Raw genomic sequence first — 22,580 nt, 5'->3', positions numbered from 1 at the left:
GATGTGGGTTTGATGCCTGGCAGGGGCACTTACAAATCGGAAAACAAGTTGGCCTGTTTCAAAGCAGGGGGAGAGTGTCCTTGGTAAATGCATGGAGTCTTTCTCATGGCTTATATGAAAGTCATCCATTTCAATCTGACCAGTTAATTCAGTCTTTCTGAGGCAGAGCTGGAGGAGAAAATTATGGCAGAGGACACTGATAGATTATCTGATAGATGAAGACAATGCATACTGTATAAAGTCCTTATCAAGGACATCAAGATAAATAGATCCATACAAAATGTTATCATATGATCTGAGTTTAAAGCAGGTGAGAGCCATCCCACTGAGATCACCACATTAAAGAGAATTGTTTCAAAATCAGCTTGTTGATTTCACTTCCGCAAAACAATTTTTTTCCATGTATACATGCAGTTTCAATAGGCAGCTATTTTTCATGGACCAGGCTTGCAGGAAAATATCAAAGAATAATATATAATGTAAAAATTCAAACTGATCTACTTGTGTTGATGTCTCTTTAAATATACTGAAAGGGAAAATGTGCAGCATAATCACATTCATTATTTGTAGTGCAGTATTATTGAAGGTATTATACTTACAACATAAAAGCTATTTTTCGTTGAACATTGTACTGTGAGCAGGCTGCTGCTTGTCTCTCACACACACATTATTTATCTTTAGCATAAAATACTGACTGTTTCTCAAGTGATAGCCAGGAAATTTATGTAGGTATTATATTTGTTGACACTTAAAAGTGTCTTTGTCAAAAAGATATATAAGATATATTAGGGAAATGTGGTATTTTACATAAGAACATTAGTGTGATGGACAAAACAGAATCTGTTTAAGCTGTTTTAAGTTTTATTCTATACTGTATCTTATGACAGTTAAACTATATCAAAACATCAACACAGCGTCAGTTCACCTACACCGAGAGTTCAGATCTGTGGCTTTCAGAGCATATTCATCTATTCTGTGTCAGAGGTGCTAATAGGCGATGGTGCCATTATAGGTGACGGCGGCCCTGTGTCACCTGATGTCTTGCTGGTCCGACGCCAGGCCGGCTTGTCACTGGGCTGAGATGGATATTATCCCTCATCTGAGAGCAGACAGAACGGGGGCGGCAGTCCTCTTACTCTCGCTGTGAAACAGCCTCTGTGACAGCACAGCAGTGGTGCAGCTGAGCCACGGGGAGCATATAGGGACGCAGAGACAGCAAAGATCCCGCTACACTACAGGGAATGAAAGAGACACTCTCTCTCACAACAGGTGCTCTCCACCCGCCAAAATTCCACTTGTGTCCCTACACACTTCTGTGATTTGCTGCACATGATGCGCTGCTGGCTGCTGTGGTGCCTGAGTTTTGCCTGTTTTCTCCATTTACTGCAAATTTTATAAACGCAACATCAAAGCCATAAATCCTCATAAGGATACCACGGCTGTTTAAAATGATGAATGAATGTACTCTATATCTTCCAGGTATCAATTTGCTTTGTATGCTCCCTGCCAACTTTTATGAGATAGGTAATCCATCGCAGCAAACATTAGCTTGTCTATAGTGTTTCAAACTATTATTGTTGCAGCTCTGATAATGTTACAGCGAGTGGTGGCAACAAGCAACAACATCAATAACTGAGAGTCTGCTGCCAAACATAATCAGAAAATCAAACTTGGGAACACAACCAACAAGGAAACAAGAATGTGTTATAAAAGATCAAATGTTTGTAGCTTCTTGAATACATAAAATACACACTTTTTGCTGTTCTAAAGTATATTAAAGGATTTTTAACATCCTTCAGCACTCACCTGGACAAAAACTGTTATTTATCTACTAATTCCAGAAGTCTGTCTGTATGTGTATCTCTAAAATCGTTCATCTCATGGACATCACACTTGGCTTGTGTATTGTCAAGACTCCAAAGAAGTGCAGTGTTGAATTTGGTGTGATTTGGATTTGTGATATTTGTTATATCGATAAAACTAAATAATTTGTAGCAGTGGCGTTTACTACAACTGCAACAACAACTTATTTTCCAGTTCAGGGTTCTGCGTACTTTGTGTAGCTTGCTTTTGTGGACTGAGTCCTGCAGCTGGTCTTCACTTGCTCCGGCTCAATTAGAGTAGGTCACTATCAAAGTTTCAGAAAGAAATCTGCAACCTGCTTTACCTCAGGCCAAGATACAGCCCATTCCAGAACAGGCAGGTTAACAACGGGCTCTGTGCTATAGATCTAAAAAAAGACCAGTGCACGTCCACCTAGTTGTTCATTCGTTTGGATGGCTGCAGGAACTCTTCACAATGATGTGTACATGAGTGAGAAACCTGTCAATCATCTGTCCTCCATCCTACTTGAAATGACACTCTGTCCTGAGCAAATACCTGTTGAGCCTGGCTGGCTCTGCAACAGCAGGAACAACAGGTCATCCTTTGAACACTGGTAGCAGCTACCTCTGAGCTCACTGTGGGACATGTCCCCTCATGACTTCATGTGACAATGACTTTATTTACCTGGAACCATAGTTACGTATTCATTTGAACCACGTCTCCTCTCTTGAATCGATTTTACGCTGTTTCGACACACATCCCTTTGTGCGACTGAGCGGAGGGGAAATGTGTAGTTTGAACGCCTTCAAATGGATGTGCTGTTTACCAGCACTCAGTCGTTTCGTCCTGAGGAATAAATGTAAAACAAAAGCAATAAGCTACGGCGCAGGACGGAGCTCTAGAGAAAATGGAAGCAATTTCAAACACTTGGTCTCACAATACAACAGGAAGTAAGTAACATCTTCCTGCTGCACAGAGCCGGAGCCTCAGAGGGAGAAGGCTGTCTGAGTCACATCTGAGGATTACCCTAGCTATGAAGAGGGCAGAGCCCAGACTCCAGGACAAGAAGGGGGCACTTTGAAGTGGCGATTAGGCTGTGAGCTTTGCACCCAGATCTTCTAAGGCGCTGCCCTCTCTACCTCAGTCTGAGCATAAAGATGCAGTGTGGCAGCTTTGCTGACTGGACACTGCTCCAGTTCCGCCTGTCCAATTAGCAATTTCTTCCACCCCTGAGGACTGGTCCCTTTCTGCTTGGCTTAGCTCAGTGTATGTGGGCCAGATCACCTGCATGCACTGTACCACTCCGTGTAACCACACTCTGCACTAAGACTGCTTCCTAATTAAGACTAGAGAAGAAACGGCATGAAAATGTTGTATCAAAATTATAGTGACCAAAAATGATCACAGTATTATTGTGATATTGCTAAATTGTGCTGACAATTTTCAAAAAGTTCTACTTAGAATAATATATTTATTATCAATATAAATAATAATATAGCACCATGGAACACCACATCAAATAGGCAGCGTTAAAACTGAAGAAGGAAGGCTTGAGCTTGCCGAAGCAGCTTTTTGTTTCACAATCAAAACTTAGTTTAATTGAAACCTTAAATAAATAAATGAAATGTGCATATAAAAACAACTCTACCATTATAAATACAGTATGTGTATGTAAGAACAATACAACCATAGGTAAACAAATCCAATGTCAGGTGTTGATGACAAAGAGAGAGAGTCAAGACAAAATATCAGCGTTTGTTAAATTTAATTTGGTGACAGTGGATGCTAGCAGTAGTTAGATATGGTCAGAGCGCTAGCAGCTCAAGTAGTACAGTACCAATTAAATTACCACAGTAAACACACTAAACAGTACAACTAACCATCAGAAGTTTTACCAACATATTTTGTAAAACCAGTAACCATTTCATCCCTAATTAAGACTATACTTTGATATTTTTTTGCAGGTTCCGTCTTAGCCCTACAGTTCCCTCCAGGGAAAATCAGGCCTAATATGTTTTCTTGTGCTTTTTGTATGATCAAGGACGTATTTAAGGCAAAAACAAATAAGCTCCATGGCTGAGTAGTTCCACATTAACCCCTCAGTAAACAAACGGCTGTTCTGAAGAAAAATAAGATTGGGATTGTGATGTCACAAACCTAAAAAACCAATCGAGTCATTTTGTGGGTGGAGCTCAGAAGCTCAGAAGCTGCAGGTGAGCTGTGAGGGGGGAGGGGGGGTGGGACGGAGGGCAGAGGCGAGGAAATATCAGTCTATTTATAGTCACATTCACGAAATGAGTAAAGGGAGATTTAGAGGCACATTTAAGCCATTTAAAGGCCATGACAAACCTTTATGTGTCTTCCTGAGTAACAAAGCGGAGTTTTAGTGGGTGTTATAAGCTCTGGCATGACTCGCTCTCTGTTGTCCTCTTCAGTCAAAGGTTTGTTGCAAACTCACTTATTCCATCACTGTCACAACTCACCCTGTGGAGCCACTTACTTTCTCTTTCAGTTGCAAATAAAAGAAACAGCCACAGAAATCTACAACCAACGGGGGATTGTAAAGTTCAAGAGGCTCCTGATCAAAGGGTTTCATTGCTTGTTCATTCTATTTCTCAATTTACCGAGCGATTCATTAACCTCAACTTGGGAGTGTTTTCGTTCCTTACCTAGTGAAACTATAGTAAGGGTTACCAAATGATACGTTAGCTGGTCTCATTAAATTGTCTCCTAACTCTCTTAACAGCATACTAAAGCTGTTTTATCTTTCACCTTACTAATACGTCACCTGCTGGAAGATTTTAAAGCTGTGGGTCTTGTTTTTTTCCAGGGGAACGATAAATTGAATTTCCTGACTGCTGTGATAGCAGTATGTAGTGCAGAACTCGCATACGCTAATGATGCCTCTTTTTCTCCGCAGCTTTAGTGCTGGAGATTTGCATATCTCGCTAATACCTCAACACGGTGTATTTCCTCCCTCTCATTCCTCCTCACTGCCTGCTCACAGCGCCTCCGTGCAACTTCTAAGAAGGGAGTTATTTTCCCGTGAAGCAGGAAGCAGGAATCCAGCTGTCCGCAGTAATGTGGCCTCTTTGGATGATGCATTTTATTTCAGAGGTTTTTTATCTCCTTCATCTCTCGTGATTGACACAGATCATAAACCATCCCCCGTCCCCATCTTCTGACCTTCAGAGGACTTTAGGCCCCACCAAGAGCCGCTGGCATTCACAGATCCACCTGACTCTCCTTCATACATCAAAACATCCATCACTGAGGCACTTAGTGCTGAGGCTACCATACATGCCCTAAGCTTCAGACCAGCTCTCTTTAGTTAAGATCCATAGCTGATGTCATACTTTCTAATGGACTCAACTGTATTGACCTCTCTATGAATATACAGTAGCAAAGTATAAAGCCTGTGTTTATTTATGAACTACTATGAATAGAAGTATTCATCATTCAGGAGCTTGATGTGTTTCACTGACCCTCTTGTGGTCATGAGGGCCCGAACCTCTGTCTTTACCATTAGCAGCCACTTTGACTGTAGATGAATAAGGTGGGGGGGTGGGGGCAACTTGTAAGACGTTGTCACAGCTATATTTTACTTTCCCAATCAGAACAGGAACTGTTAGGTGATTGAAGCACGAGCAGATTGACTGATTGGACGAGTGGGTGTTTCAACGTGACCTTGCTACCGTGGCTCCATCCCCAGATCGCTGCTCCCCAGACTCCAAATGCAAAATGGTAGCTTTGTATTTTAGCTTCCTTCCTGGATAGTGGGAGGAAGTGGAGATGGGTCATCCATCTTTATGTAGAGAACATGGTAAAGATTGTTAAAATCCCAGTTGAAGGGCCTGTGCGAAGCTGTTGGCCACTAGTAGTGTTCAGTGTTGGGAAGGATACTTTCAAAACGTATTCCGTTACAGAATACAGAATACATGCACAAAAATGTAATCTGTAACGTATTCCATTACATTAACTAATCTGAGTAACGTATTCTGAATACTTGGAATACTTCCGGTTTGTATTGCATTTTTTAAGTGTATGATTGCGGCGTTGTTATAGTCAGGGGAGCAGCAGCAGTTTAAACTCTCTCTCCACCGATGCTGCGGGCCCGCTGGATGTCCGGCTCCCATCCACTCCCACCTCTGTGCGGGTCCTACCGGAGGCCAAGGCTGCCTCGCGCCGTGCAGCGATCGTTTCGGCGTCACGTCTATTTTTTGCGCTTGACACGAGCATATCGCTCCAGGAAACACACTGAAAAATGATTTTAAACGATATTGATGACATATTTTACATGATATAAATGATAAAGCATGCATCCCATAGTTTGTATTCCCCTTCTGTTGTCCTGGAGTTTTAAATTTACCAATTTGACCGATCACATTATTAAATGCCCCCCTCCATACAGACACACAAGCAGTCATAAAGATAAAAAGAGAGGGGGGGGGGGGGGGGGGGGGGGGGAGAATACGTAATTTACCCTCGACACCCGACATTGAACGGAGCAAACAGCGGAGAAGTTCTTGAAGATGGATGAAATTAAATTGGGACGCTGTTGCAGTTAATGTTGGAGCAACAAGTGACTATATGCTTTTATACTACTGGGTCAACGGGTGATATTATTAGCGCTGCCCGGCGCTTCAGCGTCCGGTGTGAACCCGGCGTGCCTCGCTGGCCTCCTGCAGAGCCATGACAGCGGAGCTCTGGAAGCGCAGGTCGGTCTTCTCTCACCAGGCGCTGGAAGGGCAGCTTGCGGATCAGCAGCTCCGTAGATTTCTGGTAGCGACGGAACTCTCTCCGAGCCATGGTCCCGGGCCTGTAACGGTCCCGAGCCGGTCGCGGTGAGGCTTCTTCACGCCGCAGGGGGCCGGGGCGCTATACGGCAGCCCTGGTCTCCAGCTGCTTCCTGGGGGCTTTGCCTCCGGTGGATTTACGAGACAGTGATTAAACTCGTGAAACAGAGAAGTACCGTCATGTAATCCACTGATTTCAACAATGTAACTGTATTCTGAATACCATCTATTTAATTTGTAACTGTAACGGAATACAGTTACTCATAATTTGTATTCTAAATACGTAACGCCGTTACATGTATTCCGTTACTCCCCAACACTGGTAGTGTTACAGAGTAATGTTTTTATGTGGGTCCTTGTTAATGGTTGCTGTGGTGCACATTCCAACCAATAATTACACGTTATTCCACTGACCTTGCCCTTTGGATCTTTAAATATTTATAGGGCATCATTCAAAGATTTATGAGAATATTTATATATTTACATATCTAACTTCTGTCACACATAAATAAAACAGGGTGGTGTGCACTGGCGGCTGGAAAGGAATAAATCAGTTGGCAACACCATTTATAGTCTCATTTAAAATAAGGGAGAAAAAAGTGAAAAATAAACTTGCATCAGGACATTGAACCTTTTTATTTGTTCCCTGATTAAATGTTATTTTTTTCTGACTGAAATCTGGGCAGGGAATGTAAAAACTCTGAGTTTTAGAAAAAGACAATTTATCTTCATTTTGGAACTCACTTCATGCAGCGAAGTTTATTCATCTCCAGCTCGTCCTGTGGAGTGTACAGTCTGTGTTCTCCACTTCTCCATCCATAGCAGTATTCCTTCTGTTCAGATTTCAGTGTCAGCACACAAACTAAACTGTTCTTTATTTGTGCGCCGTCACTGTCAGTCAGTTTGTGTTCTTGATGGATTGTCTGTCACTACGAGTCCAATCATCATCTAGCTGTCATTAAGGTTAATGTCCATGGTCATAGTCGTTCTATATGCACATAGACTTTAAACAGCAGCTGAAGTGGAAGGTAGACTGTGGAATACGCTGCTGATTCTATTGTGATTACCCATATGAGAGACTTAAATCTGTCGTTCTTCCTCCTCGTCTGTTCCCAGAGGTACAGACCCACTGACTGATGGGAAATCATGGGTGTTTGTCAGTGTTTGTCACTCAGCTGTGTGAAAACGCTCCCTGTCACCCATTTATCACTGTATATTGAAAAATCCGATTTGTTGGAATGAAAATTACAAACTTGTATTTTTCCCCTGTTGCACAGACATCAAAGCTCAATGAGGCTTTATATTCCTATGCGTGGAGTTAAGGCCGTTCAGCCATTTAGATTTGGAGAGTTAAAACAGCATGATCGTAACCAGCACGTAAACACACTCAGGCAAACAGGTGTGAATCCTCTCTCTCTCTCTCTCTCTCTCACACACACACACACACACACACACACACACACACACACAAACACACACGCACTGAGACACAGCAGCAATAGATGATGTTTTTTTATGCCTCTCTTCCGAAACCCACCTCTCTCACTGGGCTTCTACCAGGGCTGGACTGGGAGAACAAAACGGCCCGGGCATTTTTTGGCTCAGACCGGCCCACATAATTAGCCGAGCACATCTGCCATTAAATTGACGTAACTTATGTCTTCTAAATGTCTTAAAGTAGCTCATATTAAAAGACACAAAACAACCCAAAATGTTTCTCCTCAAGATTTATCTCAACTGACTGAAAAATTACAACAACAATATGCATATAATGTATAATTTTACCAATTTTGAACCCTAGATGCTGAGGTTCAAATAGTAATGGACCAGTGCATCTGAACTTCTAATTAACTATAAACAAGTGCCTCTTGTGTCTGCCCAAGAACATTAATAAACCACAGTATAACCACTATACTATAGGCACACAAAATAAGACACTATCTCTTATCCTATTCTAGAGGAAGTAAAAGTCGTAACAAGATTTCTGAAGGTGAACCTGCGGAGGGATAGACCAACCTCTCGCGCTGCACCCCCCCCCCGACGGCAAACACGCCACCGGACCTGCACATCTCAGGAGGGAGGGGGCAGCGAGAGAGAGAGAGAGAGAGAGAGAGAGAGAGAGAGAGAGAGAGAGAGAGAGAGAGAGAGAGTCCTCCTCGCTCGTCTCCCGGCGCACTTGCTGCTGCTGGGCTGGTGAACCCGGCACCACATAGGTCCGTCAGTTTGGCACATTTAGCAGCCTCCACCTCCAGAGACTTCAGCTTTTTTTCCCATGCTTCTCAGCGCCACCCCGGCGTTTTTTTACTCTTATTATTCATTAAGTTAAGTTTCTGTCTCAGCAGCAGCCCGTCCCGCGACTCCCCCCGCCAATGCCATGAGGTCCCGCCCCCCCCTGGTTTGTGTTGTGATTGACAGCACTGTCGGGGCTCTCTGAGCCTGTCAGCCCATGATTGATTGACAATGACAAACAATAGACCAATAATATGTGTCGATGCTGGCAACACACTGCTAGCCCTCTGTAGCCAATTGGCCGGCCCAATTGGAGGGAATTTAGAGAGGAAGAAAAGAAAAAAACCAAAACAACAACATAGCGGACCAGACCGGCCCACATTGGGTCAACGGCCCACCGGGATTATGCCCGGTATGCCAGATGGCCAGTCCACCCCTGGCTTCTACTGATACCCATTAATCATGAGCTCTCTGGTATTGTCAGCCTGGCCTCCCCTCTTCTCTCTCTCTCCCGACCCCTCCCCCCAGCCCTCCCTCACTCTCAGCCTGTCAGTTAACAAGCTGTGACACCATGACAGTGATGTGTGTGCAGCTGAGTGATGCCTGGCTCCAGCCCTTATTGGAAAGGTATTGAAATGCTCCGGCACAAGGAGGGTAGTGATGAGATTGTATTTCTCAGCTCCTTATGACAGAATGTAAAAATGGAAGCCCTAGCCTGGATATTAAATTAAACGTGGAGGGAGACGGTGCAGTTCTGGGTTGTCCCCTTTTTGACAAGACTTAGACTAACTGTGGCACACAATAAGCTCTGTCCTGTCGCTGAAAATACCATGCTTATATTTCTAAACAGAATGAACAAAATGTATCCCTCTGTGCTCGACAACATCACTCATTTTTCTTCTCTCTCTTTCTGCCTCCCTGTTTCATGTGTGTGTGTGTTTGTGTGTCTGTCCAGGCTCAGTGTCCCTCAGTGTGTTCCTGGTCTCCCTCGCAGTGACAGTGTGTGCTGTTTGGCTGGTGGCTCTTTGTGGCGTCTGTGGCTGGTGTCAACGCAAGCTGGTGAGTTTACACACACACACACGCACACACACACACACACACACACACACACACACACACACACACACACACACACACACACACACACACAGACACACACACACACACACACACATGCACACACACACACACGCACACACACACACACATGCAGACACACGCACACACACGCACACACACACCAACCTGAACACATAAACACCCGAGCTTCACTAACAGAATATCTCAGAGTCACATTTGTTGCTACCCTAACTTTAATAATCAGAGCTCTAATAATCATCGTCTGCTGTGAGTTCACGAGTAAATGACACTTTGGAGCACCGGAGCACAATGTGTGCAGATATTATGTGCAGTCATATTGAACTGAGAATGTTCCTTCAGGAGACAGGTGCTAATGAAGATATATAACCAAATGTAGAAGAATAATTCAGATCTTTTATTTAATTAGGATTTCTAATGCAAGATGTAAAAATACACCATTACAAGTAAAAGTCCCTCATTCAAAATGATAATGTATAAAAGTATGAAAGTTTTAAAATGTTCTTCAAGTATCAAAATTAGCCCAAATCTAGTCGAGAGATGATAAATGTTCTGCTGTACAATGAAATTAAATTCTAAATAAATACTGCTTTGTGGTAATTCTAACAAATCATATCTGAAACGTGACAATGAGCCATAATCAGTCAGTTGCCACAAGCAAGAACAAATATAATTTGAAAGAAAACAACAAATAAAACCAATCTTTCGAATAAAAATGTTTTTATCAGTGATTAGCAAGTCTAATCTCCTCAGGCGTGGAGTTACAGCTCCTCTGGGTCCTGATGGCAGACGCATGGTCGCCCTTAGTTACTTTGATTCAGGAACTACTTGCAAGTGTTTGTTGGAAGGTCTTAGATTACAGCTTAGAGCATAGGGAATTAAAGTACTATTACATTGAAGTAAATGTACTTGTTTGTTTTCCATCACCGCATATAACTGTAGTAGGATGTATACAGTTACATCCGTGTCTCATAACAACAGTATGGATCTCTCAGACATTAGCAGCCACAACATGAGGACATTGTGCTGACACAGCATCAGGACCAGTCCACTCAATGAGCAGAAACACAGACGGTGCCGACTGACCTCGGACAGAGGGCATATCATTGTGATTATGTTGTATGAAATGTGATTGATTAAAGGGAGGGAACTCCTCATTAGTCAGACAGAGCTTTATGGCTGAGTGCCACTTCACTCTACCCTTTTTTTTTTTTTTTGGTTAAATTTGCATGTCTTTAAAGTTAATTGATTTCTGATTCATCCTTTACTTGTTCAACCCAGAAACACCGGCCGCTTATCTTAACCTCAAAGCTGACTCATATTCTAACTTCACTGAATGAAGAAAAGTCTGGGACCAACTTGAAACATTTTTTTGCACGCAAATGAATTAAGCTATTAAAGGAAGTAAATTATATGAACAAACTTGCTTTGCCTCAAATCTACTCTTTTCTATTCACAGTTTGCATGAATTCACCAACTTTAAGTTTCAAATATTTCCAACCCAGTCATTTGCTTTACCCAACCTAAACCACTGCTGCTTAACAACCTCATAGTGTGATTTTAGCAAAAGTCATGTTGTAGTCATCTCAATGAGTTATTTTAGTTTGTTTAATATTATTAAAATCTTTCCAAAGATGACCTTACTTCAGCTACTACTCAAATCCAATTTCCGTCTGTATTGTTTCAGCTCACAATCACGTTGCTGTGAAACCTATTGGTCCATAGGTGGCAGGATTTGGCACTACATCACTCTCTGCAAACCCCACACCTCACTGCATACATTGCTGTTTAATAACCAGTAACGTTTCTGTACCTACATTACTCATTGATGCCGTTATGATATATATGAACCAGGGGGAAAATGTTTAATGCCGAAATGAAAGTGCTATAACCCAGCCTTTCTATTGTGTGCTTCACTGGAACATTGTGTTATATTTGATATTTCACTTTAAAAGTAAATGGAGCAGTGAATGACTCCTAGTTTCCTGCTGTGGATGGAGGAAGCTCTGCTGCCAGCACCTTGGCAAGTCCCTGCGGTCCTCTCCGGAGCGCTGCTGCAAATGGATCTTATTTCCATCCTGTGACAGTGGAGTGCAGCAGCCCCAGAGCAGCAGTGGGCTGGGATAAGGTGACGATCTATTGGCTCTATGACCTTGTGAGAGCCACTATCAGCCACATCCTCGTACACATGACTATAGGCTTCTTTCACAGTTGAAACACTGTTGGTAGCGTGGTTTTCATTCACACACAGTGAATCTTAACCTGAGCCCTTATGCACTCAGGAGTAGGTGCATAGCTGCTTTCAGACACTTCCAACGAATCCAGTGAAATTATACAGAGGGCTGTTTGTGAAAAAGCAAATGTCAGTTGTCGCAGACAGTTTCCAGGGAGTCTTTTACAGTGGAGAGACCCAGCAGATTAGACTTAGAGGAGGATTTCATATGTTTTTCCCGTAATAATTCATGAAATGGTTCTTTGTGTTAGTCCTGGCGCATCCTCCCTCCTTCCTGAGAATCCGTGCTTTCATTATCTCAAATCTCAAGATGAATTTCCTTCTCACGCTTTCCCCAAGTTGCACTTTGCAGTCAGATTGACACTCAGATGGTTGTGCTTTGTGTTTGACCCTGTATCTGAGTCCAGAAGTTATATATCACTCCAGATAAAAGAAACAGTTGTAATATTGTTAATTCTATAGACTACACAGCTAATATTGATTCACAGGATATAATGTAGGTAAAATATAGTAAAATATATTCATAAGATAGAGAACAAAACATAGATATCTCAACAATAGCTGCTTTCAGACACTTCCAACGAATCCAGTGAAATAATACAGAGGGCTGTTTGTGACAACGCAAATGTCAGTTGTCACAGACAGTTTCCAGAGCATTTCCTCAGAGCTCCTTATAGTCCAGGCATATTCGATTAGTGTATAGCTCATTTGCATATTCAAATTAATTTCAAAGAAACCTGTAACACAACATTTTTTACTTTTCATGGGTACTTTCATTGTGTAAATTTTCATTTGATAGGAGTAAAGGAAAAAAATTGCCCTTTTGGGGTGTATTGTTGCCTGGCCTTATTGGCACACATCTCGGATTGATGAGAATTAAACATATTTCCTCAACTAGGATTTCTTAAGACTTTTAGTATGTTGTTCTGAACACCTCATAGAAATGATCTATGCTAAAAAAAAACACTTTACAATTAGTCGGTCGTAAAACGCTACTTTGCCTTGACTATTAGTAAAAGGATCATTCACAGCGAGCGAGTGGGCGTGTCGATGATGCTTCTAACACGTGACTGATGCGAAAATGGAAGGACACACATTTGTCAGGATGAAAAAACTGCCCGACATGTACGACGCTTATGATGCTGGGAAAGACAATGAGATTCAAGATTTAGTGATAAGGGCCAACGCCGGGGTCTGTGTGCCGTGAACAGAAAGGTGAATTCTGTGATGTCCTGCCTCCTGCGTGCTCTACCCGAGCGCCACCCCCTCACCTCAATGTTCCAGACATTTCCCTTATTTTTAACGCCTCAGACCTGAACAAGCTCAGAAAATGCTCAGATCCAATTTCCCTATCTGAGAACGGCTGTGTGTGTGTCTGCGTGTTGTGATGCAGGACACCATAGAGTGCATCCAATATGTTATTGTGTTAAGATGTTAAGTAAGGCGTCTGTGGTCTCGGACCACTTACTTTGGGAAAAATGTCATGACAGAGCCCACTGGTGTGAAACCACATTAAACACAGCTGCTTAATGTATACAATAAAAAAAGTGTGACTGTGATTAATGGCAGCCATTTCTGGGATGACAACTGTGCTGTTGATGATGCATTGTGATATGATGGAGCACAAATACTTCTAATCTTGCCATAAATTGTCTCCAGACATTAACGTCAACGCACTTGAGGTGTGTTGATTTCTATATGTGACTAACGGCCATGGCGGGTCGGCAGCTATACATTCCGAGACGCTCCTTTCAGTCCCTTCATCTTTTTATCTCTCGTATTTTCCATGGTTGTACTGAATTCCCTGAAGACCTGATTAGAATATCTATACCTCATAATTTGCATAAACATGGTTATTTTAGCAGAGCCCCCCCGCTGATGCACACTGTATCTAGCGTACTGTCATTAATGCAAGCTGATTTTCTATGCACATAAAAAAAAAATAAAAATCCCATTAGGTAAAAACTGCTCAGTGTTTATAACTCATTCCACATAAAGCCACCACAGGCCAGTCCCCGTCTGAAACTTACATTTTCTGATATTTCCGAATGTACTCTTTGACAGTGTCAGCTCTCATAAGGACAAATGTTACCCTGAAGCTTCACGTGTCAGTTGCGAGTGGGCCCATGCCAGTTTTGGTTATGATTCATAGGTTAATGGACAAGACATTTTGGGCGAGTGTTGCTTTCGGTGTTTTAGCTTTGGCAACCAGCGCGATGGGTTTTTATTTTAAAAGTCCTCATGCGCAGTCATCCCAGAGACGTCCCCCTGCTCGCCTCTCGGTTATCCCGGCCCCCTGGAAGTGCGGCACATTGCACACTATTGTCTCCTTCACTTGGCCCGCTAAGTCTGTTTTTAGAATATGTGTTAAACCTTTGACAGTTTTACGAGCCACTTTTACTCAGGTCTCTGCAGCGCCAATTATTCTCCTGTACTGTCTGATTTATTGTTTGCACTTAAAGACAAAGGTGGCAGCAACAACAAAAAATACAATGAGTCACCCGGCTATGAATCTCCCATGTCTTTGGGCTGATGATTGTCAGCGGGGGGCTGGTGTTGAAGGTGTTGGGTGGGCTTTCCAGGTATCAGAGGTGGTGCAGCTAACATCTGTTTGAGCAGCGGTGACTGTTTGGCATTCAGAACCCCCCGTGCCTGCGCTCCTGTGAGCCCTGTGTGCCGTTTGATCCGTGACATAGTTGTGTTGGAGTTGAGATTGAATCTGACCAGATTCACAGCCACGATGCATCCCCCCCCTCCTCCCCTGCTGAGCCTGTATCAACAACCTTCGGCATTTAGGTGGCATTAAACGGGAGTTAGGAGTTCACGGTTATTAGGAGCATGATAGTAATTATGCCAATCAGAGGAGAGAATATGTGCAAATCAATAATTATAGAATTTCAAAGCAGAATGGTCTGGAATATGATAATAGCAGGGCATTCATCTGGATTTAAGGTCTTGACCTGTCAAAGTTAAAGCGTCAGTGTTGGCAGGGTTCCTGGTGATATGTAAATGTTATGCCTCCGCGATTGCATGCTTATCAATGTCACCGAATACTACAGAAGAAGCCAGGTATAAAAAAAATATTGTGACAGATGCTGAAAAGCGAATGATCACTTGATGATTTAGTGGCGGACGACCATTTTAATAGTGCACTCCCCTCTAATTATGGTGTGATGTGGGTAATATTGAGCGAGCATGTAGACTCTTGCTGCCTGCTAATTCACAGCAAACAAACACAGCTGGGTGTTGGAAGGCAGAGCACTGCCAGCTGAGATAGAGAGAGTGGTAGTTTCACTCCGTCTCCTCCCATGTCTGGATTCTTCAAGAAAACCCTCAGCATCGCCCTCGGCAGTCCACACTTTACCTACTCGTCTGCTGGGGTCTAGCAAATACAAAATCTACCAATCTAGCTTTTTATTTGACCACTACTTAAGCTTGATTTATCCTTTCATCCATTATCTATATTGCTTACCCTTTAAGAGACATGGAGGGCTGGATCCAATCCCAGCTGACATTGGGGCGAGAGGTGGGGTGCACCCTGGATAGGTCACCTACGCATCACAGCGCCAACATACAAAGACAAACAACCATTGTGCAATCACACCTACGGTCAATTCAGTCAAAGATCAATCTGCCTCCGATCAGCATGTGTTTGGACTGCGGGAGGAAGCCAGAGAAAAACCCATACAAACACCAACAAGCTTCTTGCTGTGAGACAACAATGCAAACCAAGGTTCAGCCCACGTTAATTACCTCCACCGAGGAGGTTATGTTTTCATCACATCAACATATGTTCAGACAGGACACTTTGTCATGATTTACCCATTTATGGTTATGGTATTACGGTTATGCTTGGTGCAGATGGCTCCATTCTTTGGATGTTACGTGGATTAGCCAAGCAGCATGCTAAGATCAAACCATTGGACACATGCAAAATCCCCCCAGTAGGAAAGATACATTTTTCAAGATGAATACCATTTACCACAACCATATTTAGACTCAGTACTAAAAGGTGGAGGCTGGGGCACATGACTCCGTATCCTGCATGAACTAACACAATGTTTCATTTTGTTTGTTAGCAGGGTTACGCAAAAATGACTGAACCTATTTCCATGAACTTTTGTGGAGAAGTGGGAAAAGGGCGGAAGGAAGAACCCATTCCATTTTGCAGCAGCTCCAAGATTAAATTTGTAGCATTCACTACAGAATTGGATGAATCTATAGCAGTAGCAGGTAGGCAAGTGAGCAACAGATTCTGATTGACGGACTCAAAATGAACTTGTGACGTGAGAGAGAGAACGTTGTTGCATGCCATTTGTGGGTACGTGAACAACTGCAGCTAAAACGATGAGGTCTGACTGCATGGATGGTAAAAGAATTATAGACGATAGCCTAAGTGCGTGAGCGAGCATGCGGCAAATAGTGCTGTGGGGCAAATGGGGCAAAACACTGCACCACGGTCTAGATAATTATGGGTAAACGCAGCTTTGGCATGGCGAGATCCGGAATTAGCCCTGGCAGGAGGTATGGGCTCTCTGACTGCCCTTCTAGTTTTTATGCTAATAATGTAAAAAATTTAAAATTGTAAATAAAAAGCTTCATTCTTGGTTGTTGCTTTTTTTAGGCAATGGGTATTCATCTTCATCATTTCCCTCACTTCAATACCCCTGACATAGACATTAATTATGTAATTTATAACATGGTTTGGCTGCTAAAAAAAAGAGTAAGTGGATTGTGTTTTTTTGTCCAAATTGAAGCTTGCTGCAATTTCAGCTTGTCTCATAATTTGCTCATCATATCATTCAGAGAGATTTTCGAACCCCGAGACAGCGCTGAACACTGCAATCACACCGAACCCTTTGTCGTGTAATAAAAAGACGGATTGTGTAAATTAGACTTAAGTAGTTTCAAGGGTATTTGAGTAGAGGATGGGGGGGCGGGGGGGTGGCGGACGGTGGTACGGAGCTGATTTCCTTCATTGTCTCATGTCCATAGAGCCGGTGAGCTCTGTTCATCACTGTGCATACTGAGCCTCCACACCTCCCATCAAAGGTAGAAGCAGAGTGTTTGTAATTCACTCTTGCAAATGAGCTGGAGGAAAGGTGGGGAGGAGATGGTTTTGAAGCCCAGCGTGTGTGTGTGTGTGTGTGTGTGTGTGTGTGTGTGTGTGTGTGTGTGTGTGTGTGTGTGTGGAATCGACAATCCTTGGGTTTGATGTCTATTGCAGAGTGTACAAGTCTCCCTCCTTGTTTTCACATACAATCCACGCGGGACTTCCTGTCACTCATTGTTTCTCTCAGTTCACTTTTCACACCTGTCCCTCCCTCCCTCCCTCCCTATCATCTCTTCATCTCACATGCCGTCCTGCTCTGTCCTTCACTTCTCTCCTGCTGGCTGTTTTCCCTTTTTTTCTTTTTCAAATTTGATTTCTATTTTTACCGGACTCTCAGTCACCCTCATGTGTCTCACCATCTTCCTGAAATTTTTACGATAGCATTGAATGATACATGAGTTTCCTTTGATAGCTCGTCCTCGTCTGACAGAAATTCCGTCAGTTTTGCCTCCGCAGAAATTGTCATGAAAGAATACAGAATATATCACAGTGCTTATTGTATATAGATATTGTCCCGTTTAGGTAAGAGTTATTGCATTTGGTGTGAAATGATGTGAAGTCAGTCCCTGTGTTCTGCCAGCAAGCAGCCATCAAAAGCCTGACTATAAAAGATTATGACTGTTCTCGGTAATGCGTTCGGCTGAGAACATACTGATATCTTGTGATGCGTTCAATTTATACAGTAACTCTGCGATAGTCTAAAAAGACCGTTAATCTAGAATACAGTGCGTAAAGTACAAACACTCCTCTTATACGTAGCTGTTAAACTAGTTGTTCCTGTCACATCTATGTTTATTCATTTGTTGACCTTTTCTAATTCAGGTCGGTTCTGTGTGTACAGTAGATGAGCGCTTCTGTCTCCTCGTGTGCGATGGATATCAATTTTACGCAGCAGTATCTCTGTGGGCTTTATCGCCCTCGCCCAGCGGTGTTATTGTCAACTCTGGCTTTGTGACAGATCCAACAATAACCACAGCCACAGCACCCGTGGTGTGGGCTGCGGGTTGAAATTACAGTATGTCTGTGTCATCGGCACCTCACGGAGTCGACATCAGTCCGCCATCAGGGTTTTGAAGCTCAGTATATACACTGAGCTGTGGTGCAATTTGCATGTCCATATGCTCCTGCTACCTATGGGCGCTGAGAAACTCATACATATCCTTTGGCTGATTGCCTCTCTGTATTTTTAGTTTAGCACTTGCATCCAAGGGCTTGTGTTTACATGGTTTAAATATGTACATGCTGGGCTGATGGCTTTTTGCTGTCACCTTTTTTAAGAGCTGTTGTTCTTGGTGTCCTCTGCTCGTGTGTGCAAGACCCAACATGCCAGTAATTTCACATCGAAAGGATCGAGTACGAAAGTCTTTCTTTGGAGAGGACTTGATTTTACCTTCGTCAGCTTTGTAATTTTAATCTATTTGCCTAGTGAACGTGTCTGCTGTCTTGTGTCTTTCACATCTAATCGAATAGTTCAAACAGTCACAATGCAGAAATTAATTATACACAGCGTTGCAACCTCTCCATAGACAGTGGGGCTTTCATTTGATCATCCTATTTTCCAAAGCCAAGGCCTTGAATCACTTTGGATTAGTTTTTGTTTTACTTCAATTGTTTTCATCATTCATAATTCAGCCTGGGTTCAGACTTTTGAATGTCTGACTTGTTGGGCATATCAAATAGTATAGGTCTAATATTGATTGAATAAGAGCTTATTTGGCAGCATAGTCTCCTCCCTCCTTAGCTGAATAGCTACTTAACCATAGTTATAATGCAGCAGAAAAATGGCAACAAAAGTGGATGAGATTGCTACAGCGGCACAGAAATAAAGGCTTGATGTCATATTAACAGCGCGTACCTTCTTTTATAGAACTTTCTGTGTCACCTTAGGACAACCAGGTGGAACCAGTATGTCACTGATGGGTTAGTTAGGTTAACACAGAGAATTGTACCAACAGGAAATCAGAAAACGTGACTGTCAGGAGGATTGCAGGTAGTGAGCTTCCCAGGCAATTTCAAATCAGTTTATACACTTTTTCTATGTGTCCTCCTGTATATAATTGTCTATGTCCTCGGGTAAAACTTTCTTGGCTTCTGAATAGAACGGAAACAGGGTCGTTGCACATTTTGTGTATAACTGTACAAACAGAAATCTCCAGGCCGGAGACACAATCTCAGCCCCAAACAGGCAAAGCCCACCACAGGAAATTTTCCTTCAGCCGACTTAAGATTCAATTGTCCGAGCCAAGCTGCGGTGACAAGTCAGTGTGTTTTACTCCCCCTCATTTTCTGGGCCAGAGAATGCTCGCCCATCCCTGATGGCTATCGGAGTGTCACTTTCAGGGAGCGCCGCACGGCATCATGGGGCAGCTTTAGACTGATCCCCTTCCCTGTCCCACTTGTAACAAAGTGTCAATAGAGATTACCTGCATTGTGAAACATGTGAAACACCTTCAACTGTAATGAGCTTTTCCAGCAGAATGTGCCCGGCAGACCTCACTTTTCGAAAACCTTCAATTTGCCATTATTTCCATGGTTACAGCAGGTCATGCTCTGCCTATTTGAAATCAGGCTGCCGCAGGACTTCCTCAAGGCCTCTCTCCAGTGCCCTGCAGATTACCTTAAAGAGGCCATTGCCATGTAAATCTCAGGGTGGTTTGAATGATAATCATAGCCGGAGATGCCTCTCTACCGCAGATTTGATTTGACTTTGATGAGTGTAATCAGGTGATTATCAGGTAAAGGGCCGATGTCGCAGTGTTTCTGAGATAATGGGGAGGGGGGGGGGGGTTTACGCTGGAAATTTGTGAAGCAAAAACACAGCTTGAAAGGACAAATCCGCGCTAACCTTTTGTTTCCCTCCTTTCTTTGTGGTCCCCTCCCTCCGCTTGACTCAAGGGGAAGAGGAATAAGCCGGGAGTGGAGACAGCAGACACTCCAGACTCAGCACGTGGGCGAGGGGAGAAGAAAGCCATCAAGTAAGTGCCCTGGTAACTGGTTGGGGTAGAATAATCTGGTGATAATGAACTTCATTTGCTCTGAGCACCTCCACGGTCACTTCACAAAAAAATAACAAGGCGGAAAATGAGGAGCATGCTCTGCAGATATTAATTGAAAGGTCATTGCCTTAATCAGCCTAGATGAGATCTGCATTGTCTTGCCTGTTTGCTGGACAGGTCTGCACTTATCTAATGGGCTGTAAGATAGGTCTCGCTTAAGTGCAGGCCTTAGGGAGCGTCTCCGTGTCGCTTTAACCGGCGCAGGTTCCTTTTATTGTGAAACTGCTGGAGCGTAAATGTTGATTTTTTTCGATCTAACATTCCTTCCAGGGCTCAGACTCAGATTAAGGTATTTTCTGTTCGTGATGAAAGGTGACCTTTTAGGTCAGCAGCAGAAAATGCCAGCTTTGTAATGCTAAGTACAAAACTTTATTCCACCAAATGCCTGCTGTTAACCTGCTCACCACCTCTTCTCTTCTATAGCCTGCTGTCGTCTCAGCAAATTTTTTGAATTTGTATGTTTACTTTTTTTATTTTCTGTGCGGATGGTTTGAAGAACTCCAGACGGACTCTGTGAATGTATTCTGACCTGGGAGGAGGGGATGGGTGGGGGGATGTTAATTTTTTGCATTTTCTTTCTCACTGGCTCCAGCAGCATCGGTGTGCTCTGTCGGTCATTTCACCTTCCAGCTCCTCTCCGCGCACTGCCTTTCTCTCCCGCTCTGTCCCTGTGCTACAGCTCTGGCCACCGCTGTGTGATCTGTATGACATCAGTGATTCTGCTCACCTTTTTCCTCCTCCTCTACTTTGACCGTGTGCGATTTATCTCTTTGTCTTGTGTCCCATGCTTCCATGCGTTCTCTCTGCTCGCGCCGAGGACGGGGGGAGCCCAGAGTCCTCAGTGTTTACTCCAATGTGTTCCGTCAGTGGTGCTGTGCTAGATGAACCGAATGTAATCACACGCTGTATGTATTCATCAGATTATGACCTCCTCTTCTCTTGCTGCCTGTCTTTTTTTCCTATCTCTGTGTGTTTGCTGCCGCACGTTGCTTTATGAAAAGCTTTCTTGTGAATACAGTTCCCTCCAGGCTGCCCTTTTTTTTGTGGTTATTTTTCAAAGTCGGACCACCATGGTGTTTTTTCCAGGTAGATATAGACACACACATCTGGGTTTGTTTTGTTTCAAACTCCTGTTTAATGCAGCCGTTTAAGTCCAGCTCTCTCCCTCACACCGAATCACTGGCATCGCCCCTGAAAGCTGGAGCGGCTGGTGCGAGTGGGTTGCTTAGTGCCAAGGCTTTCCATGGCTGTTTTTGCTCTGACCTGTCTCTCTCTTTGGCCGCAGTGATCTAGACAGAGACTTTTGGAATAACAATGACAGCAGCACAGTGCAGCAGAAGTGGAGCTCCTATCCTCCCAAGGAGTTCGTACTAAACATTTCTCCCTATGCTCAATATGGAGATCCTCGCCTCACACTCAAGTGAGTCTTGGTCCAAGGCTGGTAAGAGACTTCCCCCCCCGAGCAGGGCTGTAACGAGGCAGGGGCAGTGTCACTCTCCCTTCCCTCTCTTCCCCTTCTTCCTCTGCTTTCTGTTCACCTCCCTGACTTCCTCTCCTCTCCGCTCCTCACTCCATCAATCCTTTCTGTGCAATCACCACCACTATAGCCTCTCATCAAATTGAACCATTGGATATAAATGTTATAACATCAGACATTAAATCCCCCTGGTTTAATGGTCTTTATAGTTGCTCTATTCTTTAGGACGAAATTTACCGAGGGGTACCTGGGGTTGTGTGGCCAGGGGTCTTTTGAGCGAACCACATGTCAGACTGTGGCAGAATAGAAACGCATTTCTAGACTTTATTATTATCGTTGAATAACCCTTTTCCCATCCACAATAGTAATAACCGCAACAATAACAACCCACCCGATGTCAGCACACCGGAGGGCACGAATGGTTACTAATGATTACTCATAATCTGCTGGGGAAATGTGAGCGTAGGAAAATGTCATATAGGAACATTACAGCGTCCCCGTGACAGCCATTTGACTGTCGCTGCAGCGCGGCCCTGTGAGCCCCCCCCCAGGCTCATCTCTGCTGCTACTCCTCACATCCTGTCACCTTCTAATGAACACACAGGCACGTGTTCACATGCCCCCTTACTCCCTACAGCCCTGCTGCTCCCACTAACTCCTGACCTCTAACCTCTCCCCTCTCTCCCATGGGCTGTAACCATGGAGACGGACAACCCTCATATATAGCCCTCCTCTCCAAAAGTCTACACTTTAA

The 22,580-nt window shown here is 43.5% G+C and overlaps 1 protein-coding gene across 1 annotated transcript in view; it reads left to right on the top strand.

Annotated features, from left to right (window-relative positions):
* syt7a (synaptotagmin VIIa) overlaps positions 1-22,580 on the top strand; it is a 76,792-nt gene that overhangs the window by 25,160 nt on the left and 29,052 nt on the right. Inside the window, exons 2-4 of the mRNA XM_061076801.1 lie at positions 9,805-9,908; positions 20,189-20,268; positions 21,635-21,769. Coding sequence (XP_060932784.1) covers positions 9,805-9,908; positions 20,189-20,268; positions 21,635-21,769 — 319 coding nt within the window. The remainder of the gene's footprint in view (positions 1-9,804; positions 9,909-20,188; positions 20,269-21,634; positions 21,770-22,580) is intronic.

Source organism: Limanda limanda, chromosome 8, assembly GCF_963576545.1.
Source record: "Limanda limanda chromosome 8, fLimLim1.1, whole genome shotgun sequence".
NCBI lineage: Eukaryota > Metazoa > Chordata > Actinopteri > Pleuronectiformes > Pleuronectidae > Limanda > Limanda limanda.
This window is presented reverse-complemented; position numbering and strand designations above follow the sequence as displayed.